The 27,039-nt window shown below is 38.9% G+C and overlaps 1 protein-coding gene across 1 annotated transcript in view; it reads left to right on the forward strand.

Annotated features, from left to right (window-relative positions):
• The window catches only part of LOC104403710 (membrane-associated guanylate kinase, WW and PDZ domain-containing protein 2-like), a 245,447-nt gene that overhangs the window by 91,679 nt on the left and 126,729 nt on the right, over positions 1 to 27,039 (forward strand). The window contains exon 4 of the mRNA XM_010011947.1: positions 25,685 to 25,900. Within this exon, the coding sequence (XP_010010249.1) occupies positions 25,685 to 25,900 (216 nt within the window). The remainder of the gene's footprint in view (positions 1 to 25,684; positions 25,901 to 27,039) is intronic.

Below are 27,039 nucleotides of genomic sequence, written 5' to 3' on the forward strand. Positions count from 1 at the left end.
GTCCATTAAATAACTGCTACTTTTTTCCTCATCTCTTGATGGGATTGAAGGTATAACCCATGCTTCTCTTCTTCATCTTCTATATATTATAGTTATCACATCAAACTGCTGGTAAAAATGAAGTGTAAAAATATTTTGCACACAACCTGACAGAAGAAAGTATCTCTTTAAATGACTCACTGAAAATAATATGAATAATTCCAAATGCTGGTGGACCTGAGTCATCTGGTCCACTAGTTTATAAATGGAAAAAATACCTTTGCTTGCTTTCATGCTGTCTCTAGCCATTACAGTTCATTAAGATCAGATGCATGTTGCTTTTCTCTTCTATTTGGATTATTCAAGCCATTAAGAAGACACAGGAATGAGAGAGAAAATCATGAGAGCTTTTGTGTCAATATTGTTGCTAGGGAAACCACTTTCTTTTTATTTCAGTGCCTGGGACACTAGTGTCACTTCGAGTCTGACTTGTAGAAAGACAGCTTCAGAGGAAGGTATCAGGGATGAAAACCAGAGTTAATTAAATCCTAAACTCTCATTGTAAATAGAAAAAGAGTTATACAAGATGCTTCAAAAGCAGCCTGCGTGACTGGGAGGGAGGAAGAGGGGGACAAGGTGTTTTTATTTTGTTGTTGGGGTTTTTTTTAATTTGACTAGAATTTTGAAGGGAATGTTCAAGATGACAGATAGGAGACACTTGTGGGTCTCTCCAGACATGTCTTAGATAACCTCCCATGCCTTTTCCTGTACATGCATCATTGTGGTGCATCACCATTTAAGCAGAATGGAGAGTATCTGTCCAGAATGATATATTTCACTCTCTCCAGAACTGTCCTTCTCTGCTCACACCTATCTCTACAACCTCAGTTGTACCTTTGTATGCCTGGAAGGCTTTCCTGACTTAATCTAATCAATCTTCAAGCATTCTTTAAAGCCCTCTAAAGCTCTTTACAAACCACATTTATTTTAAGAACACCTCTATATGTATTTTGTGAAGAGCAATTATAATGAATTTAGAAATGAAAACCAGAATGAATGCAAAGCTAGTTTAGAGCTATGAAGCCTATATAAAACATGAGAGATTTCACCACTAGATTGCTTTATGTCATGTAAAGCTCATCTGCCCTTCTCATTTTGATAAGATCTTCTTGAGAATTAAACTATATATAAAAGGAAGTTGAAGCAGCATCAGTAAAATTATTCTAAAAGTAGTATTTTTTTTCTTCATTCTTTAGTGGGAAAAAACATTGGCAGCAAAGAACCACCGCAGCAAAGCAACCTGAATGGTGTTGTCACTTTCAGTGCAATACTTCTAAGTTGCAACATCTCCCCACTTCTTTCTATGAAGAATTTGAGTATTCAGCCAGTGGCTGGATAAGTAGTGTGTAAAGTACTCTTTTCAAATTATGTTTGTTAGATTCTGACTTCTTCTTTCTCAACAGAATTTATATTAACTATATACTTTTCTTTCTTTTGGGGCAACTGGATACAAAAAGGGATGAATTCAGATTGATTTTATACTTTAATTATATTTTAAATAGACTTAGGAAAGCACCATAACTGCAATGAAAGGAAAAAACTGTACTGGTAGGGGCTAAACTATAGAATACTGCGGGTTTTTTGTGTCTCTCATTTGTGATGTTCTAGACATTAAAGCACCTGGAAGATGAATAGTACTAAATAAATAATACATTTTGTGCAATCCTTTGGAACACTAAAAAGCATAAAAATTTTTAGAGCAAGTGGGTATTGCAGTTATTCCTAAATAAAACCAAATAGGTTCCTAACATCAAGGCTTGCTGTCTACACATTCGTTTTGTCTCCTTCTTATATTTCTTCTTTATGTTGCCCACTCAAAATAAATGTGAGAAGTGGAAGCCAGTTTTTCATGAAGAAGTATCAAAATCAGGTAGAGTCTGAGACAAATTTCTCCGCTTGGGCTTTTTCAGTCATTTTGTGAAAAGTAGTTTTGCAGCTACATTTATTAATGTGTCATTGACACAGCATGTTCTCAGCATAATCTATGAAGGTGTCTTCATTAACAAGTCACATTAAACAGATAAAACCAGTTCATCTGCATAGCTTGCAGCAGACCAAGCAGATTAAATGCCTGTTTCCAATCTTTCCTTTACAACAGCAAATACTATTGCCTATAACCAAATGTCCAAATATGTTATGACTGGATGGGTGTACAACTACATGAATGAAACCTGGTTGTATTTAATGTATTATATATTTTACTAGCATATCAATATTTTATAAATATTTTCAATATTTTAGTTAAAATATTTATTTCAATAAATCACAGATTATAAACAGTTAATTAATTTGGTAGCCTCACTAGGAGCCGAAATATCTAGTTTCTGTAATGTGGAATGTTGCTAAAAGCCTTGATAAGAATATACTTGTTGCTTGAGCACTTTAAAAGAGATAATTAAAGTGAGTGTAAAGAATTTGGTTTACATCAGTTAAAAGTCACATTAGTGGCAATTTGACTTTGTGCTTTCTTGGTCAAGGTTACAGTGGTTCAGAAGTCTGTGGTGTGTTCAATATATTGGATATCATTTATTCTTAATTACAAAATTGTAGAGGTAGCTAATATCATGCATGTACCATTTTTGCTCCAGTAGTTTGTCGTGCAGTTGCTGTCAATATCAGGACAGAATCCATGCTTTTATTTAGAGATATATGTATTTATATATATACATATACATATATACACACAAACCCCTGCACATTTTATTGTTTTCTAAGGTTTTGATGTATGTCTTCCCATTATGTAAACTTTAGTACATCCAACCCTCTGAAGGTTTCTCATTACTTCTTAGGAGTCAAAATATTGCAAATATTTATTTGTCTGTCTGTGTTAGCTTGTCACTTTTGAGCTTAATTCATTTTATTCTCACAGCTCCTTCTGTGCATCACAGCCCCACAGACATCTTTCTTAGCAGTATATATAAAACAACATATAAAAAATATGTTTTTCTGGTAAGCAAAGGCCATAACTTTCAGTGCTTTTCACATGCATTTAACTGAATCATACACTACATCATACTACTTTGGTCTTAAAAACCAGTATCTAAGCATATGTAAACAAATGTTCTATTGAGTGCAGGGTGATTGCTAAAATGGCAGATGACTGATTCAGAGACACCTGCATTAGATGATCTAAGAAATGATAATAGGTTGTAAACATAATTTTTTATGAAGGAATGACTAGACTGGGGCATATTTGTACAGGTCATGATTTTGAGGGTTTTTTTCTTATAATTGGTGGCAGTTAAAAGGTATAAGAGCATAGCAAACCACATTAGCTGAGTGAGATCATGCTCTGATGTTAGGGCAAAGCTGTAATATGACTGTAGACTGAAGGACTAGGCCAGTAGGACCTGGAAGTTTACATCACTTTTATGCATGAAGCTTCCTGAAGCTCTCCTGTCTGTCTCTGTCCAGTTGTGGTACATGCAGTTCAAGCAGGAAGATGACAAATTGGAGAAGAGATCATGAGAAATATTAAAGGACTGGAAAACATGATTAATGTGAAACTCAGAGCTGTATCTGTTTTGCTTAGCAAAATAAAGCTGAAGGGGTGACTTTGTCACACTTTGCAAGTACTTCTGCAGTGTTTGTAAAAACAGGTATCAGGTAATAGATAGCTCTTCGGTCTCACAGCCAAAGTAGAACATGATCATCTGGATGTAATGTGAACCTGTTCAGATTAGACATGGGGTACGTGCTTTTAGCAATGGAGGCAATTAATGAGATATCCAGGGGTAGCCAGTATTAAATTTTTAAAACTAAAATTGGACTATTTTCGTAAAAGGCAGGCAGCAATTCCAATGGCAGTTAATTGAGGGAAGTTCGTAGAAGGATGTGTCCACAAAGGTACCATGCTGTTTCACAGTCTGAGAACCTGGATATGATTAATAAGATTCCTATAGGGAACTAACAAAATTCCTAGAAGGCGTTAATAAGATTCCAATTAATGAAGTTCCTATAGGGAATTCATGAGATTAATGCATGCCAATTAATAAGATTCTGATAGGGAAGAAGAGAGGCGGCTTGTTTCAGATTGCACTAGCTCCTGCAGAACCCTGCTCCCAGGACTGTTTCATTGTGTTGGTACATCCCCAGCAGTGACAAATGCCAACAGCCTGGACGGGGTCAGAGCTGGAGCCCTCCTGTGGCAGGAGTCCTTTTTCTCTCCAACTGCAGGTCAGAAGTTGTGACTTGCCTGGTGCAGTGCCGTGGCACAGCATCATGAGTGAAATCTGTTTCTGGCATCCTCTGCATTCACAGCAGATGGAGCCATCTAATACATTTGGCATTCCCAATGTATGGCCACTGGTGTAACACTATGAGGCAGGTGGTTCGGCTCATGAAGAGCTACCCTGAGTATGGTCAGCGGCCGGTATGGTTAAATGGGCATTGCCAGAAGGTGGGGTACAGGCATGTCCCACAGCACCACAGCCAGCTTTTGGGGGCTCTGATGTGCGCCAGGAGCCTGTGCAGGTGTGTTTACACCCAGGTCTGATACAGGCACAGCAGCACATGGGCCATGTGCACGTGAGATTTTGGCTGCTTAGCAGCTGCATAATAGGGCTGTCCCAAAAGGACACACCGTCTGTTTAGTCTAGAAATGTAAAATGTCCATTTAAAAGCTACATAGTACATCCCAAAGAACACTGGAGCACTCTGCTTTTATAATGCACTCTCTGCTTTTATAATGCCAGAGTTATTTGGCATTGTCAATGCAGCACCTTCCCAACACAATAGCAATGCCAGAGGTGTCTTGATAGACTGGAGCTGAGCTATGCATTGACCACTTCATCCAGTGAAAAGCTCCATCTGGTTTTTCTCCTGTCCTTCCTGCCCCGTTCCACTCTGTAAAGTGGAATGAAATTGCTTCATTTTCAGTCAGTTTAAATAAGTACCGATATTTTAGGTTCTTTTTAATAAAGATTTGCTGTGTGCACAGGAAAAAAATGTGAACTGCAAAGCATATAGGCAAAGTGTTTCTTTCAGGATGCAAGTATGTGAAATCTTAGGGATAGGTCTGCTAAAACAATTCACATTTGACTACTTTTCTGTTCCTTAAAAAAAAAAGGTCTCAGTTCAAATATTTTTACTGAAATTAGAATGTAATCAACTGATTGACAAATGCCTTCTAGCTTTCCTCATAAAAAACAGTTCTGCACATTACCTGTTTTGTTGCATCTAATCAAGTATTATGTCTGGAGAGGTAAGCAAAAGGAAAAATAACATGTGGCTATTAGTGTGTTTAGCCTGCTATTCAGTTGGTGACTGACATCTGCGTTGGTAGTAGATAAGTTACATTTAGCTCAAAAGCTTCCATGAAGAAAGTTCTTCGGCAAAAATGTAAATCCAAGGGAAAATATTTTTAAAAGGAATTAGGTATCTGCATTTTTCCTACAAAAATACAATCAAGTAATTAATCAGCATGGCAATTTATAAAACATGTCACTTGGGTGAGAGAAACATCCATATTCATGGGAATCCATACTTCACTTTCTTCAAACAAAATCTCGGGATGGGTTTTGTACAAGGGTCTGTAATCACTGTTTCACCAGTTAATTCTATTTTAAATCTTGGTCTACCATAAACAGTCTGGCTTTTTTAGTGAGCATACAGACTGACATATGAACAGTCAAATTACCTGTCCCAAACCTTATTCCACATGACGGGAGATTCTGGCAGACTCAAGCAGTCCCACTACTACTTATATATACTTACTACCATTCAGGTTTCTGGATTTCCAGCTAGTCATTTCTCTGATGCACCCAATGTACATCATTCTTTGTTTTACAGTCACCTGAAGGATATTTAGGTTTGCAGTTAGGAAGCATTTTTGTCTACTAACATAAAATGATTGTATTCAATCCCGGCTTGCAAGAAAGTAAAAGAAAGAGGTTTAGAGAAACAACACATAAGAGTCGGATGTTAAGGTAATGCTAGAGAGAAATAAGAACAAATGAGTTAAAATACATTTGCATCCTTTATTGTGCAGTGTTTGAGTTGAATTAATTACATTAGTATGACAGCTGGATTTCACTCCTTTGCAGGGGTATTGACAGACATCCTCCCCTCTACCAGCTGCCCTGGGGGAGAACCGAACACCTTGGCCACTCGCTGTCACATTCTCCCACCCCTCCCTTTCCTGTAGTTCCCATTTATCTGCCAGTAGAGCAGTTCGTACTTGACAGCCCTCTGGTTTGCTGCAGACAAAACCAGATAGGAACACTCAGGTGAAATATCAGTAAGGGTGATGGTCCAGTAGTGGGGCAATGATGAGGAATGGAGGTCAGGCACAACTACACTAGCCTTGGATTTTGTTCTAAACTTGCAACCCTGCTGCAGTCCAAAAGCTATTTTGGGAACTTTAAACAAAAATAGGTCTTGCTCAGCAAGGGTAGTGAATATAGTGACAATGACATCTGTAGAAGCAGTAAATTCTGTTCTTCTGCATGGAAAATGTGCATAGAAATTCAGCATTTCCAAAGAAAATACAAAAACTTTGTAGTAGAGAGGCACTGATGAAGTATGTGCTAACACAGCACTTTACGGCACACAGCAGCAACTTTTATAATCATTCTGAATGACACTTTTAATGTGGGACATCCAGCTTAAAAATCTGAACTGACAGTAGCTCTGTAAATTCTTCTTTGCTCAGTAATCATCTGACCTTGCCTTCTGTCTGAGGATCTCATTCTTGTGCATTCTCTATGCCTGTCACCTTTGATCTTCTGACACTGAACCATTAACAGCGTGGCTTACACCGTTGACTTATTTTATAGTAGTAACTACATATTCCTTTGATCTGCTATAAGTTTTGCTTAGAGTATATGTAGTGCCCTAGCAGGGGCAATGTCTGCATCACCTTGTCATTACACTGATGCTTGTAGTAGCTTCAACCTGGCAAATCTGTAATTCTGTAAACGTGGCTGTTTGGACATACTGGGTCAAGTTGAGCTGTAACAACTGGTCACATATCATCAGAGGTTTTTACAACTGAACAGAATTTTGCACAGTTCATAATAAATGATTAGTTTTGCTATTTTGCCCTGCCATAATCATGCCTAGTACAAACAAGTCTGATCAAGTGTTCACTGGCCATAAGTATGAACAAGGGACATACTGGTTTTAGAAATAAGGAACTGAGCTTTGTTGTCATTTATAGGATTAAAGGTACCAATTTCAGCAATGCTGTTCTGGATCTATGTCAGGAACTCCTTGCAGTGTTTTTCCTTAGGAAGGGATTGTTGGTATGGCTCTAATAAATTGTTCTTCAAGGGCCTCTGCCTATTCCTCATGGTGACCAAGTTAGGGACAAGCTAAGCAGTGCTTTCAAAACTCTCTTTCATGTCACTGCATGAGAAATCTTGCCTAAGCATGACATTACTACCATATGTGTATGTGTAAGCATATATATATATATACAGGTACACACATCTGGCTCCGTAAGCTGTCGTCCTTTCTGATGCTAAATGGAGATATAAGTTGATCCATAGAGTATTCTTGTCTACTAGGTATTACTTTCTGTGGAAAACTGTACACCATGATTTTCCACACATAATTTGCCCACAAAGTCCCAGACCAGCGCTAGAGTTTGGAAGGAATTTGTACCTATCAACTAGCTGAAGACTGACTCCTATGTCTAGTCCCAGTCGTGTCTAGTCCTTCTCATCCTATGCTCTTTCATGGACAGGAGTGTGACGTGTACCATGTACAGGAGTGTGGGTCTCAGAACCTGCAGCAACATGGTATTTCAAAGCCTCTAAGAGTATCAAGATCAACCTTTGCACCCTACTGCTCTGTCATGGGTAACTGCAGCCTCATCAGTGCCCTCAGCCATGAAATGTAGGGTATTCTTTGCCTTTGACCCCAGAGGTACATCACAGGTATGAATTGAAAACAGTATCTTTATAGGCATCTCCTCTTATGCCTTGGTGGGTACATCTTTTCTTGTCCCATCGCTGCTTGTCTGACATCTTTGTCTTAGTGATGACTCAAGACCATCCTTTGGTACCAGTAATTGTAGCTGCATATGTCCAGTGTGTACAGATGCCCAGCAGTTAAAAAAAATGGAGTCAAGAAATATCACTAGGAACTGAATTCATAAGAATCCCACCTACTCTGTAATAGCCCAACTTTTAAGGTGTAAAAGTGGCAATGACCTTTTGAAAGGTTATGAGGCTTTTCCAGTCTAGGCAAGAATGATGAGCTTTCCTGCCTTCCCAGTGCAGTCATGTGTTCCTCACTCTTTCTTCTCAGCCCACGCTTTTATTTGTTACTTCTGTCTGTTCCCGTTCTGATTTTTCCAGGTTCAAATCAGAACCCCTTCGCTTCGAAGCTCAGGTCGGCACTAGGCAAGGCATTGGGCATTACCGTTGCTAAGAGCAGCCCGTCCTCTCCCAGTTGCATGCTTGTGCGTTGACAGGGTCAGAGCGTGATTGAAGGGTGAGAGATGCACAAAAGCAGAGAAGGCTTGAAATTAAATAGTCTTTGAAGCTTTTTCTTAACTAGTCTCACTCTGGCACAGACCCCTGCCTTAGGGGGATAATCCAATGGAATAGCAATGACCTAAAGCTACTGCTCTGCTCACTCAAGCATGCAGGGAGGAGAATTTATCTCAAAAATGACCATATGAGAGTATCTGGGCTGCAAATAAATGTTTGTAAAATGTCTACATTAAAATTAAAAGAATGAGGACTTTCTTAGGTTTGGGTTTTGGGTTTTATTTTCTCTGAATAAAATTGTTTTTTTCTGAAATACTGAATGGTACACAGGAACAAAAAATGGGAAATCCTGGTGGGTGAGACCTTTATCTCTTCTCTCATTTATTACCAGTGCCAACGGAGTAGCTGTCCTAATTAAAAAGAACTTGCCCTTTCAAAGAGAGGAGCTGGATTCTGATCCAAATGGCCTTGTAGAAAAGAAATTGGTGAATGAAGTCATTACTGTAATTAACATTTATGCTTCTAATGTTAACAATGTGCTTTTAAAAGGAACCACTAGCATGGATATTCCTCTTTAAATCATCTAGTGGTCTGGTGTGGGTACTGATTTTAATTGCCCTTTGGTTATCAATTTAGATGGATCTACTAGGGGCAATTGCACTGTAAATCAGGTATCTCCAGAAAGTCATTAATGAGCTAATGAAAGATGTTTGCAGTGATGAATGGCACAGCTGGTAATGCTTGTTTAGCCAAGTGGTGTACTTAAGTCTTCTCTGTTGCATATGGAAAGAAGTGACCATTCACCAGTTACTAGGTAATAAGTTATTAGCTGTTACTCAGTCTGCTCCATGGTCTTATCTTCTGGTTTCCAGGATTAGCCCAGTCCCCTGTGCTCTACATCCCTAAGCTGTTTCTGTGATTTGTAATTCATAAAACTGTAGTTTGGAGCCCTGCATCTCTGTTTGACTTTGTTTATATATTTCTTGTCTCCCTTAGCATAAATCATAACGACAGCTTAATTGGTTTATGTTTCTGAAGCAGTTTGAAATGTGAAGTGTTGCGTAAGTGTTCAAGGTTGTTATTACTTTGTGACTCTTCCCAACCATTTTCTTTCCAGAATGAAAATTAAAGAGAAATTAGTTGCCATTTACAAGAGTAAATATGGTGAATCCTGTCACATGTAATCATTCAAAGATCACCAAAAAAGCCCCCTTTGTTTCACAGAATTGCACTTTTTAAATGCTTGATCTTTGCATTTCCTTCATAACACAGTAAATCCATTAACCTGGCTGGAAGTATTTAATTTATGCTGATCTTTGATATCTGTGAGAGAGTAGTTTTTTCATGGAATAAAGGTCCTGGAAAATAGAGGTCTTCTGTAGAGTTTTTGCTAGAAATAAAACATTGGGCAATTTCATACACTTAGATTTTGAGGTTATGACTTATTTATTTCACAGGGGAAAGCATGAATAATTGTACCAATCTTAAAAGCACAGTTTTATTATAGATTGGAAGATTCCTTCGTTCACAGATGCATACTTTACCTAAAGAATTTACATATACCAAACAGTTTTGGTTTGTATTTTCATAAAGCAGTGTTGACTGAAGATTAACCCTCTAGCCTTTCCTTAGGACCTGACTAGCACTTTGCATTACCAGAGAATTTTTATCACATGCACTGCTCAAGAAATGAAACCACATGGAGACAGATGTTTGTGCGTTTAATTCCCTTTGTGGCTTCCACTGGCTCATGGGGCAGAGTCAAGAGGTATCCATGACAAAGTAGAAGTCTTTTACCCCAGAACAGGATTTTAGGATCAGAAATGAAGAAGGCAGGCAAAACAAGGACAGCCAACAAAACGTAGCCTCAGGCAACACAGTGTGTCAATGAGAAAGAGAGAGATAAGAAACACTTGGACAGTTGTGCATGTTGGCTTCAATCTGTAATGACTGTGCAGACCACACATCAAAAATATTTGGCTGTCCTTGACACAGAACAAAAAACCCAGATTTTTCAGCTATTGCCTTTTTTTTTCCCTTTTTTTTTTTTTTTTTAGTTGAAGTTATTTAAAAAGTCAATCTGGTGAATAACTACTCATTTACTCTATCTGTGTTTTTAGTTATTAGTCTAACAGCCTTCAGGCAATTATTAGATGTCATCTTAGAGAGACAAAGTGAAAGCTCTGTTCATCTTTTAACAACTGTTCTTTCTGTTGTTCATCAGCTGGATCTACAGCTCTCACTGCTGTAAATTCAATTTGTGCTATAACTTTCTAGCATAAATTAAAGGCAAAATTTGGACCATTGGATCCAATAATTGGTGACCGGTCACTAGTTATGACCTCAGGGCCAGTGTTGTTTAATATCTTCACTGATGATTTGGATGAGGGGCTCAAGTGCACCCTCAGTAAATTTACAGATGACACCAGGTTAGGTGGGAGCATTGATCTGCTTGAGGGTAGGAAGCTCTGCAGAGGGATCTGTACAGGCTGGATCGATGGGCTGTGGCCAGTGGTGTGAGGTTCCACAAGGCTTAATGCCAAGTCCAGCACTTGGGTCACAACAGCAGTAGGGCAAAAGACCAGTACCACTGATCTGGCCATGTACAGAATGCAAGCTGGGTGTTAAAGGAGGGGAGAAAGCCTCCAGTCAATGCTACAGGCTTGGGGAAGAGTGGCTGTAAAGCCACCCAGGGTGCTGTTTGATGGCTGCTGAACATGATCCAGCTTGTGCCCAGGCACCCAAGAAGCCAACAGCATCCTGGCCTGTATCAGCAATAGTGTGGCCACAGGACCAGGGCAGTGATCACGACCCTGCACTGGGCACTGGTGAGGCTGCACCTCGAATCCTGTGTTCACTACAAGAGAGACATTGAGGTGCTGGAGCATGTCCAGAGAAGGGCAATGGAGATGGTGAAGGGCCTGGAGCACAAGTGTGATGAGGAGTGGCTGAGGGAACTGGGGTTGTTTAGCCTGGAGAAAAGGAGGCTCAGGGGGGACCTTATCACTCTCTACAACTACCTCAAAGGAGATTGTAGTGAGGTGGGGGTCAGTCTCTTCTCTCAAGTAACAAGCAATAGGGTAAGAAGTAACAGCCTCGAGCTGCACCAGGGGAGGTTTAGAATGGATATTAGGAAAAATTTCTTCACCAAGAGGGTGATCGAGTATTGGAACAGGCTGCCCAGGGAAGTAAGTGGTGGAATCACCATCCTTGGAAGTGTTCAAAAACACGTAGATGAGGCCCTTAATGAGTTAGTGGTAGACTTGGCAGTCCTTGGGGTAATTGTTGGATTTGATGATCTTAAAGGTCTTTTCCAACCTAGTTGATTCTAGGATTCTATAGTAACACTTAATTGAATCAGCACTGACTGCAGCTGCATTTCTCCAGTTCTGTGCACGCAGAGACCTCCATGGCTTTTGGACCAAAGTTTCTATTTGCGCCTAAATTCTGTCGTATTTGAAAAATGAGTGGGAAGCACCTGTATCCCACAGCAGTCCTGCCCATGTTTAGAAAATGCGTAATACCAGTTGGATGCATGGCAGAATTCCCAGGCTCTCATGGTGGTGATGACACTTCCTTAGTAGCTCCATGGCCAGTTTCTTGGTAGCATCATGGGCAAAGAAAAGAGGCAGTGGGATGTCAGGGTGTATTTAATGTCTCAACTTACACTCCCAGAAAACAACCCTGGTGACTCTCCACTCTTTCTTTTGGAAGAATGACACCGTGAAGCTCTTGATTTCTGGGGCCTGAATAAGAACAAGCCAGAAGGGGCCTGATCATAGACTTTAGGAGCCAGAAGACTCATTACGTGCGGCCAAGTTAATTCATTAGAGACTTCAGGACTATCTCTTTTCCTACTCTGTTCTTCTACTAACATGTGGTAAATTTACGCTAGAAAATACCAATTACATCATTCTCCAATATCTATTAGTGTGTTTCCAAACTGAATTTTTCAGACTAACTAAAAAATAATTAGTTTTAAAAAACCTTTTTTTTCCTCCTGGCTGAAAGTTGTGTTACCTGACAGGTGGGTTGTGGGTTTTAGGACAGGTTTTTAGGACTGGGGATTGTCTCATCATGCATCTTCATGTGATAACTGAGCTCTGGACAAGCTAAAATTCCTTGTTATAGCACAAGAACCCACTGGTAGTAAAGTTATGCATTAAAACTCCCATGAGAAAAGTAAAAATCCATATCTCTGTCATATTGGGACCAAGGTGGTAGACAGCAACTAATTAAAAAAATACCACGTTAGAAAGAGATATCGTACTGGCTTTAAGGGAAAATGGGAACACAGTCTCCACTAAATGTTTTGTTTTTTCTTAGTATTTATCATTTATAATACCAAATTTCCTTAAAAATCCCTTATTATTTACATCAGTGTTGCAAACTAATAATCTTCTGTTGATGAATACAGAATTTATCTTGGTTTTTCTTAGGGGTTATTTTGGAAGTTTCTTCATCTGTTTTCTTTATCTGTGATTCCTGGGAGTGTCTGAGAAGTATTTTTATTTATTCTAACTCCTTAAGGAAAAAAACCAATAGGGAACATCTAATTTATTCATGTTGTGCAAGATGACTATCCAGGACAATCTGCAGATGCCTTTTTAGGCACATAAGGCAAGGATTCCCTATGTACCTCTCCAACTGGCAAGTTAACTTTCTCTGGTAGCAGCTTGAATAAATGAATACAAAACCTGATTGACTACAGAGATCTCTTTTTTTCTCCTCAAAAAAACCCCAGGTTTGAAGAAATGTCAGATTAAATTAGCAGTCTAGAGTGCCTTCTTGAGGTTGTCAAGGAAGTTGGAGATGACAGGTTTCCAACTATAACACAGAGAAAATGCCAATGTGAAATTGTATAAAGCATCTATAAATGCAGCTTTTAAAATTCACCTAAACTCCTATGAAAAAAGGAAACACAGCACTGATCAAAATGGGTGGGGGCGTTCATCCAGCGTCTTGTCTCATGCAATAAAACAGATCAGGGAATTCTTAGGACTATAAGATCTCTACAACATATATTTTTGAGTAAACTTCACCTGGTCCCTGGTTCCCTACAAAAAAAAACAGTATTTTCATGAAGATCTGAGCAACTGTGAATTGATTTCACATGCAGGTAAGCTCTCAGAAATTTCTGGTTTATAACTGTATGTTCTTCAGACTCATTCCTTTTTTTTACTCAAAACTTTATCTGAAAACTTCAGAAGTTCTACAGTTTAGTTCATTTTGAATGCAGGTGCTTCCTCTTACTGACCTTCAATCTCTCTTATTTAATTTTACATAACTTTTGTATTTATTTACTTTTATCATATCCTTCCTTTTTACCACTTTATTAAGTAAAGATTACATTTTTATAAGAGCAAGTAGTGACAGGATAAGGGCTGTTGGCTTTAGACTGGAAGAAGGTAGCTTTAGAGTAGATATTAGGAAGAAATTCTTTATTGTGAGGGTGGAGAGACACTGGCACAGGTTGCCCAGAGAAGCTGTGGCTGGCCCCTCTCTGGCAGTGCTCAAGGCCAGGTTGGATGGGGCTTGGAGCAACCTGGTCTAATGGAAGGTGTCCCTGCCCGTGGCAGGAGGGTTGGAAGTGGATTATCTTTTAGGTCCCTTCCAACCCAAACCATTCTGTGATTTTATGATTCTATAATAAACACATTTGATTTGTACAACTTAGATACATTTTATTTTTATTATAGGAAATTTGTATTTTTATTTGCTTTTCTCAGAACATGTTTTATTTCTGTAATTTTTTTTTCCTTAAAAGAATTTGTGCCAGCACTGTATGCAATAAAGTTCTTAAACACATTATTGAATGCTTGTGTTACATACCATTCTGTTCTTTCCATAATCTGCCTTCCAGTTTACAGTTCTAGCTTCACTTACTATTTAGCAGAAGGAAGCTGCCACTGTACAGTGAGCTCTCTGCAGTAATGCCAGTATATCTCTAGAAAGGATAGTCATTTTACAATCTGATGGTTGCCTGATTTGCATTTATCAATGATAAATTTCATCTAATATGATGCCTTCCCATACACTTATATTCTTTTCCTTTTTTTCAGTCCTTCTGAACCTTCAGAAACATCCACTTCTGTGGCCCAGACTAAACTAGATACATTCTTCTTCTAGAAACACTCTTAGTCTTTTCTTGTATTTTCTTTCCAGATCATTTGTAAGGGTGTAAAACCATGTAGGCACTACTGTCAAAAGGGAGGGACTCTGCTGCAAGCTGTTCTCTAATGTGGCATAGAAATTTTTCTTCTACAAGAACCTTAGCAGTAATGTATAAATTACACAAAATCAGAGTTCAGTTGAAGTAGGCAATCTCATAGTTTTTTGAGTGTAAATCTTTAAATGATTGCAGAAAGCAATAGCATGATTCAGTGTGTTGGGACCTTGGTTATTAAAGCTTTTAATCGTTTCATCATTAGCCATCTAAAAGGTTTCTTCTTGTAAGGTCATCAGCAAAGACATGTACACTTACAGAGGTCAATTCGTCCCACCTAAGATCACTACCCAGGGAAGATGGGTAGAGAGAGCTAGTTACTTTAAACTAGACACCTAACTTCTAAGCAGCAAAGTGAAATGAGTTAGAAACCTACTCACTCATATTATTTAGGGATCAGACACAATAACAAGTGACTGCTCAAAGGCTGAATCCAGGCAACAGCCAGCTCACAAAAAAAGAGATGTATGTACTGTGGCAAGAAGTATCTCGGTATCTCTGCTTAGCTGCAGCAAAGAATATACTGTTAAAGAAATGGAACTGTGTCTCTCTTATGGGAAAGGAGAGGTTTCAGATTGTACTACTGTTTTTTAGAAGATGAGGTCAGATGACAGAATTGCTTTAAAATGTGTGAAACCCTATACAATAGTTATTTATGTATTTATCGAGCTTTATTGTTGCACAGTTTCATTCCGGTGTACTGCATTCTAACCTCTGTGATTTTTGCTTTTGAATTCCGAATGTCCTTTCATATTAATTATTAATTCCTGTCCCTTTGCCCATGATTTTCCTTAAATAAGTAAGAGTAGGCTTTTAAAGGCTCTATCTAGATTTTTCATTTCTGTATGCTGTGCTCAGCATAAGATCAAAACTTGGAAGTTAAAGGTCACTTCATATTTGCTGGTGGTTGGGAGATCTGTGATGATGTGTAGTCCGTGCAGCACACTGCTGCATCTGATAAGCAGACATCTTTCTTCCAGGCCATTATCTAAAATTGATTTGTTCTGCTTCTCAGAGAGAAACACAAACTTGAAGAATATTTGGGAGAAATAAGGTCAGGACTTTACTCTTTGAGGATTCTTAAAGCAAGAGAGTTCTATATACATAGCCACCTCCACCTGGACTTAACATGGGATGGTTTATAGTTACTTTGTTTGAAACATATTTACACCTTCAACCCATGGAATTCCCAGGTCTGACAGGAGAACTGTTATTTCCCAGCTGTGAGAGATTTAGGGCTCAAGAGAGTTGTATCTGTTCACATGGTTTGTTCTTGGTAGGAATTAAAGGGGTGATAAAAACAGTTCAGGCAGGATCAGATTCTGTAAAGGTGAAGATGTTCTTTTGGCTTGCATCTTGTACGCTTACACGGAATTTTTAGGGATTGCTTTTGCATATGTGCCAAATTTCTAGATGGGCCACTGCAAATAGCTAAAAGATTAATTAACAGAATCTAAGGAATGGAGAATATTTCTAGGATAAAACTACCTCGTACTTAAAAAAAGAAAGAAAAAATACTTCAGTCGAAAGAGCGTCTGCGTAAGATGAAACTATGGAAACAGAGATGAAGGAACTTAAGAGGCAGAACTCTCTGAAATACACTAAAGAATGAAGTAAACACACTAAAGATTGAAGTTACATCTTAGAGGAAAATATATTTTCTTAAATGAGAATTAACTTTGTCTGTCTTAATTTTGGCGTCTTCAAAATTTCTGAAAATCAGAATTGGTTTAGGTCATCACTTACGCAGATCTGATTGATATACTGTATCAGTACCTTAAGGTTACAAAACTTGATTTGATACTTACAGTTATCTTGAAAAATGCCAATCAAGAAATCAGATCAAACCCAGATATCCTTACTTTTACAGTCCTTCCCAGTCTGTCTGGAAAAAAGAAAGATTTTTACTGGGGACAGTCAGGGTCAATGGAAAGAAAAGAGCAGGTCTGTCATGTTGGGAGGTTTGACAGCCCATCTGTCTCCATTCCTGTATTTGTGAATTCAGAAACTTCCTCTGCTATTGCACTCACTGGGGGCCAGAACTCTCTTGGGCAAAAATCCACAGCTATAATTAGTGATTTAATTTTAATGTAGATGAATAGACAATCCTGAAGCCAGTTATTAAAATGTCATTAGTTGACATAGAACTTAGCATATCCGCCTAATGTCTGTTAGCAGAAGCTGCAGAGAGCAACCCAAATGAGAATTCTGCCTGAGGAAGAGTCACAGCAACACAAGGAATCAAAATTCTCCCTGCATCTGGGAAGCAGCTGGACAGCCCCTGCCAGGAAATGCTCAAGTGTTTGTTGGGGATGCATGGGCAATAACTCTGGCCCCTCTGTTCCAGCAGAACCCTGAGATCTCCAGAAAATACTCCTTTTGAGTAGCTTTAGCCATAGTATAGTATAGCCCAGTACAGTTAAAAATAGCAAGGGAGAAAAACAGACTTTATAACAAGTAGCCCTGGGGATCTCTATATCCAACAAGTATGGAATTAGTTCTGTATATCATGTGTAACTCATTCTGACAGCACTCCCAAAGTAAATAAATCTTAATTTGTATTTTTAATTTAGGCATTAATGTACCAGTGAGGCTCAGAGAACTAATCATTCAGGATTCAAAGGCTCAGTTATTAAAAGAAGGGCAAAGACTTGTCTGGGATCTTCAGTCTCTGGCTGAAAGTAGAGAAACTAAAAGTAGCAGCAAAGATCTTAATAAAAGTACAACTTTGCTTGTAAATCTTTCTGAGAACACAATAGAAGTTAAGAGCTGGTTTTGAAAAACATAGTCACAAATCTATATTTAATAACTTTTTTCCCCTAAATCCTGCGAGATCTGAACTATGACCTTTCCTGGCCTCTCTGCCATCTAATGACACAAGATCATGAATAAAAACAATACCACCATAAATCTAAAACCTAGAGGCTTTAGCAGGTTTTGGTTTTGAATTCCACTTTCTTTGGCACCATGCTAAGAATTCTGTAACTTTGATGCATCAAGCAGCATTGCAAAACCATCATGAAAATGTATGAACCCAAGAACAAAATCTACTCACCCAACCTTACAGCAATGATTAAAAAAGCCCTAATTATAGTATAGTCACCAGTCAAAATAAATTAGTCACTCAGGGTGAGTGGGTGAAAAGAAGTTTGCTGGGCTTGCTTAAGGAGGTGGTAATTGTCTTGAATTTAGTTAAAATACATCACTAATTATATTTTAACAACGTCTATGTACTGTTTTCCTCTTTGGGAGTTTCACAAGATGATTGTAAGAATTTTGAGAGAGCTCTTTTAGTGTAAAAGTATTCTGTACTTCTGTATTTGTATTGCAGAACATGTTTCATGACATAAAAAAGGATGCTATAAATAACATGTACAGGTGATCAGAAATGGTAGTAACAAATAATTTCACAATAAGATGCCAATTGAGTGGATGTACTTCCTTAGCGAAGTGATGTGTGGATCTAACAGCACTGTAAAGTATGGTGGTGCCCCATGATTGGCTTCTGGAGGTCTACACAGATTTTAGGAGGTCCATGGAGGCTGCATTTAGGAATCCTTCCTGTCTTCAACATCTATTGCACACAATACCAAAACCTTCAAAGAAGATGTCTGTGACCCTTCCATTTGGGCTATGTTGGCCATGAAAATTTAATGCAAAGGTTGAGAGTTACAAGCAGGCATAGTCTTACCCAACTCATTTTACTGACAGTATGCTGCGCCTGTCACAAGCAGTACTAAAAACACAGGCCTTCTGTCCTGCTGTCTTCTGGAGGTAGCCAGAAACCCACACTTAAATTTGCATCCAAAGAATGCTCAATGCATAGACTCTAGACTGCAGCAGACTTGAGCCTGATGGCCCAGGGCTTGAAAGCTGTGGGCCACTATAGATGGAGATACCGGTTTTAGATCTCCTTTCATTATTGCTTCCAGAATCTGGGATTTTGATAGTTTTTTACTACCATGTAGATGATGTTCAGGCACCTTTGTTAGAGAATAGAATCACAGAATAGTTTGGGTTGGAAGGGACCTTTAAAGGTCATTGTCTTGGTTTTGTTCAGGATGGAATTAATTTTCTTCCTAGTAGCTGGTGCAGTGCTGTGTTTTGGTTTCAGTCTGAGAACAATGGTGATAACACACCCACAGTTCAGTTGTTGCTCAGTAGCACTTACCCTGGTCAAAGACTTTTCAGTCTCTTACGCTCTACCAGTGAGGAGGGGCACAAGAAGCCAGGAGGGATCAGAGACAGGACACCTGACTCGAACTAGCCAAAGGGGTATTCCACACCACAGCACATCATGCCCAGTACATAAACTGCGAGGAGTTGGCCAGGAGCCACTGATCTCTCCTCAGGGATAGGCTGGGTGGGTATTGAGCAATTCTACTATGCATCGCTTGGGGTTTTTTGTATGTTTTATTTCTCTCTTTTTTAATTATTGTTACTATTGTTGTTGTTATTATTACTATTATTATTATTACATTTTACTGTATTTCAGTGGCAAAACCCTCAATCCGTGGGGTTTTACCTTTTTTCTGATTTTCCTCCCTACCCCAGCAGGACAGGAGAAATGAGCAAGTGGCTGAGTGGTGCTTAATTGCTGGCTGGGGTTAAACCATGACAGTCATGTCACTCACCCCCCTCTGCAATAAACAAGGATATCTTCCAGTAGATCAGGTTGCTCAGAGCCCCGTCCAGCCTGACCTTGAATGTTTCCAGGGATGAGACATCTACCACCTCTCTGGGAAACCCATTTTGGTGTGTCACCATCCTCATAGTAAAAAATTTCTTCCCTATATTTGATCATCTCCATGTCCCTCCTATGGACTCACTCAAGCAGGTCCACATCCCTTTTGTGTCGAGGGCCCAGAGCTGAAAACAGGACTGCAGGTGGGGTCTCACCAGAGCAGAGTAGAGGGGGAGAATCACCTCCCTTGACCTTGCTGGTCATGCTTGTTTTGATGCAGCCTAGGATATGGTTGGTTTCTGGGCTGTAAGCACATATTGCCAGTTCATGTCCAGATTTTCATCCACCAGCACCCCCACGTCCTTCTTCGTAGGGCTGCTCTCAATCCCTTCATTCTCCAGCCCGTTACTGGTACTGGGGATTGTCCCAGTCCAGGTGCAGGACCTTGCACTTGGCCTTGTTGAATCTCATGAGGTTCACATGGCCCTACTTCTTGAGCTTGTCCATGTCTCTCTGAATAGCATCCCATCCTTCAGGCTTGTCAACTGCACTGCTCAGCTTGGTGTCATCTGCAAACTTGCTGGGAGTGCCCTCGATCCCACTGTCTATTTAACTGGTCCTAATATGGACCCCTGAGGGACAGCACTTGTCACTGATCTCCATCTGGACATTGAGTATAAACAGACATAGATTATTAACAGATGCTTCTTGATGTGATAGGCCTCTAGTCATAAAGAAATGCAGCTATGATCTTTGAATCAAATAATAAAATATTCACATTTATTAACTTTATTTTAATTAAAAATTCAGCTAATTTCTGCCTACCTAAACCTCTGTATACCATTGCAATCTGTTAAAATATCAAATGTATCTCTTCTATCCAGACAATAATTAGAATACAGTGCACTTTCCTCTTAATTTATTATCACTAGTGAGTGACCACAAAAACAATATATAGAAATCTATCATTCATCATAACACCTGCAGTTATTTCCCAAATAACTGGAAAATAAGGTTTGTTTTTCATTTCCTAGATTTGTGGCTGACTCACACAATTTTGAGTGATACTTCAGCAACTCAAAGTTATATAAACAGTACAGACAGATCAATCTAAATGAGGGTGCTGAATAAGCAGAAGTAGGGGTGTATTCATAGCTAGCTGGGTATTGTTTCCTCCACTCTAAAAATAAGTGTGAAAAGGAACGTGTGCTCATTCTGTGCTCAGAATCTGAGTCACAGCATAGTTGGAAGTATTCCTGTTGAAAGCTTTTGGCTTGGCACACCTCTTGTTTTCTATCTGATTGTTCATTTTTACTATAATTTCCCAATTCCTCAGCACCACTTTTAACTTTTCATAATACTTATATTTTTTAACTAGACTTTTTCACTTCTTAGATGAAATCAGTAGAGCTTCAGGAGGCAGGGACTTTCCCAGAAGTAACCTCCTTCCTCCACAATCTGATGATGCCAGAACAAAGGGAATATGTCCGCTCCACAGCCAGGGATAGAGACCTGGCAAAAAGCCTTTCCTCTCCCTTCTCTGTGCGGAAGGATGCAAAGTGGAGATGTCTGTTCCATACTGCATTTTGGGCTCTTTCCTCACAGAAGGGAAGAGACTAGAGATGATCTTAAGAGAACTAGATGATCTTAAGGTCCTTTCCAACCCTAACTATTCTATGACTCTGGGCAGCCAAAGGTGAATATGCTTGGCAAGGCCAGAAGAGGAAAGTGGATGTAAGTCAGTCCCTGCAATGTAGTGCAAAGTGGACCACATCACGGGAGACATGTTTATAACTGTGTCTAGTAATGGGGATTACTGGGTGTTGAGCATATCAGTATAGTGACCATCAGTAGATCTGCATCTCCTTATCATGTCAGTGTCATTATTTGCTTCTTACTACTACCCACTGTCTTTTTTTTCTTCCACAAGGGCTTACCTTTTCTCAGGAAGCAAGTTAAATACCTGCTTTGTCCTCATTTTCTCCTTTTTCTGCTTCTTCTGACTCTCTGACTTCCTGCTCTCGTCTCTGCCATCAGGGCTAACCTCCCCAGTAAAGTTCTCTGACTCCCTCCTTGCAGAATCAGGTAGACCTTTTCATACAGGTTAAGGGTGGCAAGGAGTACTTGGTAATTGTAACTGTGCTATGGCTTCCAAGCTGTTTCTGCAGCAGAGTCGAACAGGTTAGGTTACACTAGTGTTCAGCTACACTTGGAAACAGGCTGGGAGTGCTGAGACAAACCGGCACAGCAGCAAGATGGATTAGGCAGTGGTGGGTTTTCTGCACATAATACTTGTTCTGCACTCCCTGTCTGCATGAAGGCTTTTAGTCAGGTCCAGCACAAAGAGCTTAGCTTAAGTTCTGCTGGCTTAAACTGACCTCTTGACTTTGTGCTGGGGTGGCAGAGGAGTATGCACTCATTTTTTAGGTACAACAAGGAGGCACCTGAATAAGAGAGTAGCGGCACTGAGTCAAACCAAGGGGAAATGTAGCCCTGTATTCTGACTCTGCTACTGCCCCTTGGTAGATGTTAAGGTAAAAAATAAAACAGGGAAGGCATGTAGGGATACATTCTGTGCACCACCCATCTGTATTGTATCGAACTCTTGATTCATAATCTGTGCCTTTACATTTAAAAGGCTTTCATTATTTTTTTTTCCTTCCATGACATTGTATAATTGCTTTTTGACTGTATTTATGATACTGGCAGCATCTCACAGTGAATGCCTTTATTCTCTTACACTGTGTGAAAGAAAACCCACTTCTTTTGCTTGCATTAAACCTGCTAATTTCATTGGGCATCCTCTTGTTCTCGTGTAGCGAGAAGCCAAGCATCCATTCATTTATTTCCTAGGCACTTTCCCAGGGTTCTCCTGTTTTTATACATATCTGCCATATCCCCCTTCAGTTGTTCCATTTCCAAGCTGAAAACTCCAAATCAATTTAAGCAGTTCCAAGCTTTAATTGTCCTTCTTTAGTTCCCCCATGTAATTGTTGAGAAGCAAGTACCAGAACAGCAGGCAGTATACAAAAGGGAGTTTTGTATAGTGCTATAAAGGTGTTTTCTGGTTTGTGCTCCATTCCTTTTTTCAAAGCTCTTAACTGCTGGGTTTTTGACTGCCAGTGAGCATTGGACGTATGTTTTCCTTTAGTAAGCTTGCTTTGTTTTTATTAAGTCCTTTTTTTTTATTTATTTATTTTTTTTTAAATTAAGCACAATTTAAATTAATTATTTGGAGTGCTTTTTCTACCTACGGGAAGCTGAATTTCAGTACCTTATGATTAGTGTTTCAACAGTAACATTTGAACCAGACCAGTCCTCTGCTCAGGCAAGATGAAAAAGAGCTGGTTTTAGCAGAGATTTTCCAAACATCATTACAACTAAAGTTACGGCGTTTAAACATTCAGTCTTTGCATTATCCCTATATATGACAATTGCTAAGGTTTTGTGAAAGAGTTTCCAATTAGCTTTAGCCTCTGAGGCTTAGGCAAGGAATTTCAAGACACTGAGAAACTCCTTTTGATGGAAGATCCAGTTTACATTGATTCTAATTTTTCTTTAAGGGAGCATTGCTCCTTCACTGAAATAGCTGAGTGTCTCATCCTATATATTTTTTCCTTTGAAACTGTATGGATTCTTTTCATCATTTTTATGATGCACTGATTATGTCAGTATCTGTGGACCAGTTTCTTATTTTTTTTGTGCTGCTTATGCATATATTTGAATTAAGGCTAGATAGGTAGATAGCAACTTGTAATGCAAAACTCATTTCTAAATCAATGGTTACTGGATCATAAAGCGCATAATGTGTTACATACAGAAGCTGGAAATTATACTGCATTTTCAGTTTGAAACTGAAAGAGTTAAATCCTCTTTAGCTCCTAATCTCAAATGTGCATTTTTTATTTCTTGTATTTTTATATATGTGATATTCATAGATTTTTCTTTTTGTTATGACATTTGTCTCTGTCTCCCACTAATGCATACAGTCAGTCGAAGTGAAAAAATGTTTAACATCCAAAAATAGAATGAACATGTCTTCATTTGAAACATCTTATCTACTATGCAGGATATTAGCATTACTGCTAATTACTACTGCGCTCAATTTGTATGACAATGGCACAACTAAGAACAAGGGGAAAAAAGCCACTTTTAGTTTCACAGTTTGTATCACACTGGTCCTATAAACCTGGGATTTTGTGTGCTGATATTTATGCAATCAGTGAAAATCAGTGCATACTTCACAAGATTTGTGAAGTTTAAGGCATCTGTGACACTTAGGAATTTTCAGATTGGTAAAATGTCTTATGTCAGGGAGGAAATCTTTAAATCGAGGAATCCTTTTTTACAAAATATGTAATATTTCAGTCATTCAATCTCACCAGCAAAGGTAACATGCTATTAAGGAGATACAAAAGTAGACTTCCAACCGAGCACTGCCATGAGGGCTGTTGGGTTTTGGGCACTCTCAAAATACCCCGCACTGTCAGAGCTTAGAATTTTGACTGTGACCAGATCTGATTTTGACATACTTTGGAGATAGAGTTTTGCAAGTGGATCAATGCGCATTTCCCTCCCCATCTTAGACCCCAAATCCTTCTCCCTGCTTTAACCCTGGCAGTCAGAGGGACCTCCTGCAGACTGTGAGAGAGCTGGTCACAGCCAGCCATGCAGAGGCACAACTCTTTGCCCTGATGGCACTGGGGCTCTGTGTCGAACGTGATGCTATCTCGTAAAATCAAATGAAAAAACCAGCAAGTCAGTTTTCATTCTGTTGTCCCTAAGCCCAGAGTGAGTATGAGGGCCATTTAACACAGTGTATTACAATTACAGAAACACCTGGCACAAATATTGCTTTGCTAAACCACTGTGAAAAATTCATAGTATTCAGTAGTTGCAAGGCTGCTCAATTACTTACCTTATTGAGGTGGTTGTGTGGCTGAACATTGTAAATCACTGGAAACACAAAGACATACTAGTACCAGTAATAATTTTTACTCTGCCTGCAAAACACATCTCGTGATTCTTTACTGTGCAGATATAACATCTTTATTTAGTGTTCTACCGATATGTAGTTAAAATTATTTTTGCCAGTTGCTACTAATGTTTGGTCTCACAGGAACCCTAAATTGTGCAATTAGAATTAAAAATAGTGGTAATATGGTCTACAAACATCTCCAGCAGTTTAATACCCTTGCATAGGTGCTTTTTTCTTTGGAAAAGTTTCTCAGAGCTGGACAGTATTTTTAGTTTTTTGTACTAACTGATGAAAATCTACTTGTAAGGCAAGATGTTCACTGCCCACCTTGCAGATAAAAAAGATAACTCAATAATGGCATGGTTTTATCTTTATGTCTTGTGTTAGTTTTTATTTTTGCTTCTAGAAAGGACTTGATTCTTTTTTTTTTAATATTATTGATTTAATTTTTTTTACCATGTTTTTGATGACAAATTTCAGGTACCAGTAAGAAAGCAGTTTTGGACCAGGTGTACTGGTCCATTTGTAATGCAAATGGGCAAATACTAGTAGATAAGATGAGACCATGGTCTATCTTATCTAATAATCCTTCTGACAGAAAGCAGAGGATTCAGAGAAAGTTGCCAGAAATTTCATAGGAGACAAATAGTGGGTAATCTCTCAGCCACCTTAAGTCTTCTCAGAATTCCTTAGTACTTTGAGATAATTTTAAGCCCTGAAGGATAAAGTTTCGACTTTCTTTGAAAACATATTAGCATTACCTATTACAAATCTGGACCTCATGAATAGCAAGAATTTTGACAAATATGAAAAATGAGATAGTGCAAGCATTACTGAAAACTGCAAATCTCTGAATTGTTGAACTGTTATTTACTTTCTAAGCAGGTGAGAGAACTGGGGAAAGGGGGAGGTAGTATGACATAGTGAATAGCCAATATTTTATAGTCCTTTTGATCCTTCAGAAACTCCTGTATTGTGACATAAATGTTATAAAACTAATTTATCCTAATGGTTTGAAATAAGAAAACAGCTCTGCAATACTGCCTATTTGTCATGTATTTGGATGAGAGGAAAGTTAAGGTACCCAGGAAGTGTTAATATGGTATACATTTGGAGCGTGATTTGATCATTAGTCACCAAGAAAATTAATTAACATTTCCTGAACGGTGAATATTTAACTTCACAGAAAACATTTTGAAGTAATCTTTGTATTAGCTGATGAACCAGATAACTTCACATAATCCCATTAATCTAAGAGAAAAGAAGAAGCAGCAGCGTATGTATTTCTCCACTTTATGTGTTATTCCTTTTCTTTCCAGACAACTATTACGGCACCCCAAAGCCTCCAGCAGAACCAGCTCCACTGCTGTTAAATGTAACAGATCAGATCCTCCCAGGTGCCACTCCCGGGGCTGAAGGCAAACGTAAAAGGAATAAGTCTGTGAGCAATATGGAGAAGACAGGTATTGAGCCACCGGAGGAAGAAGAGGAAGAAAGGCCTGTGGTCAATGGAAATGATGTGACAGTAACACCAGGTCTGTGCCTCTTTCTTACTTTGCAATGTGTTTCTGTTATTCACAGAGTCCCCAGTTACCTCCCTCTGCAGTGAGAATACACGTGTTCAGGTAAGGATGTTCTTGCAAGGCTGACAGCCAGGAATCCTGAATAATAGGATTTCTCTGAAGCCTAAAACAAATTACTTAACCTCCATATGGGGAGTCATCTCACTTACCTCAACTACCATAATGGTATCTGCCTCTGAACTAGTCCCTTTGAATCCTCTTTTATAGACCGAAGAGAAAAATACCTACTTTCTGAATACAGTTTGTGTGACCTGTTTTAGATTTCTAGGTTAGGAAATGAATCACAAATGCCTATTTCTCTCCATTGACTATAGAGGGAGTATAGAGAACTGTAATTTGGTCAAATGAATCTAGTCTCTGTGTTTCAGTTCTCCTTGTTCTCAAATGATGATGCAAGAGAGTTCACTACATTATGAAGTGAACTTTTGTAAATCGTTATGAAATCTTGGCAATATTGTGGAGGAATAAAGTTGTCATCATTTGTGGCAGTGCCAATGAAACTTAGCTGGCAGTGCTATCAGGAAGGATCCTTTTCAGCAGTGTTCCAGAGTGTGTATAAAACTGATGAGGGTTTCAGAGGTCTAGACCTAAAATACAGCTGTTGTTTTACCCATTGGATCACAGTTCTACAGAGAAAACGGGGCTCAAGATAGTGACTGGTATCCTGAGTGAGAACACTCCAGCCTATTCACAAGCAGGTAATCAGATTCCCCTTCGGCAAGTCATCCTTTTACAGTACTTAATATTTTGTATTCTGAAATATCATTTAAGAAAATATTTTGTTGTTGTTGTTCATGTAGGAAATTAAAGAATTCAGACTTTTATATCTGTCTGAGAAGTAACTCTGTGAATCCTTTTTGGTGAACTTAGAAATTTGAAAGCAAATTACTGAAGTAGACGTCTGTAGTGGCAATCATATGGATGACAAGATAAAATGGAATATTGCAAGCTCTCTAAATGTATAGCTTAATGTGAAACAAAAAATGCATTACCTAATCTTCTAAGCACTGTAAAAGGATTTTCACACTGCAGATTCTATAAATAGTTTTTCCTCCTACTGCATTAGAAACTGTATGGGGTGAAAGTGGATC

Source organism: Nestor notabilis, unplaced genomic scaffold, assembly GCF_000696875.1.
Source record: "Nestor notabilis isolate BGI_N333 unplaced genomic scaffold, ASM69687v1 scaffold2493, whole genome shotgun sequence".
Classification (NCBI taxonomy): domain Eukaryota; kingdom Metazoa; phylum Chordata; class Aves; order Psittaciformes; family Psittacidae; genus Nestor; species Nestor notabilis.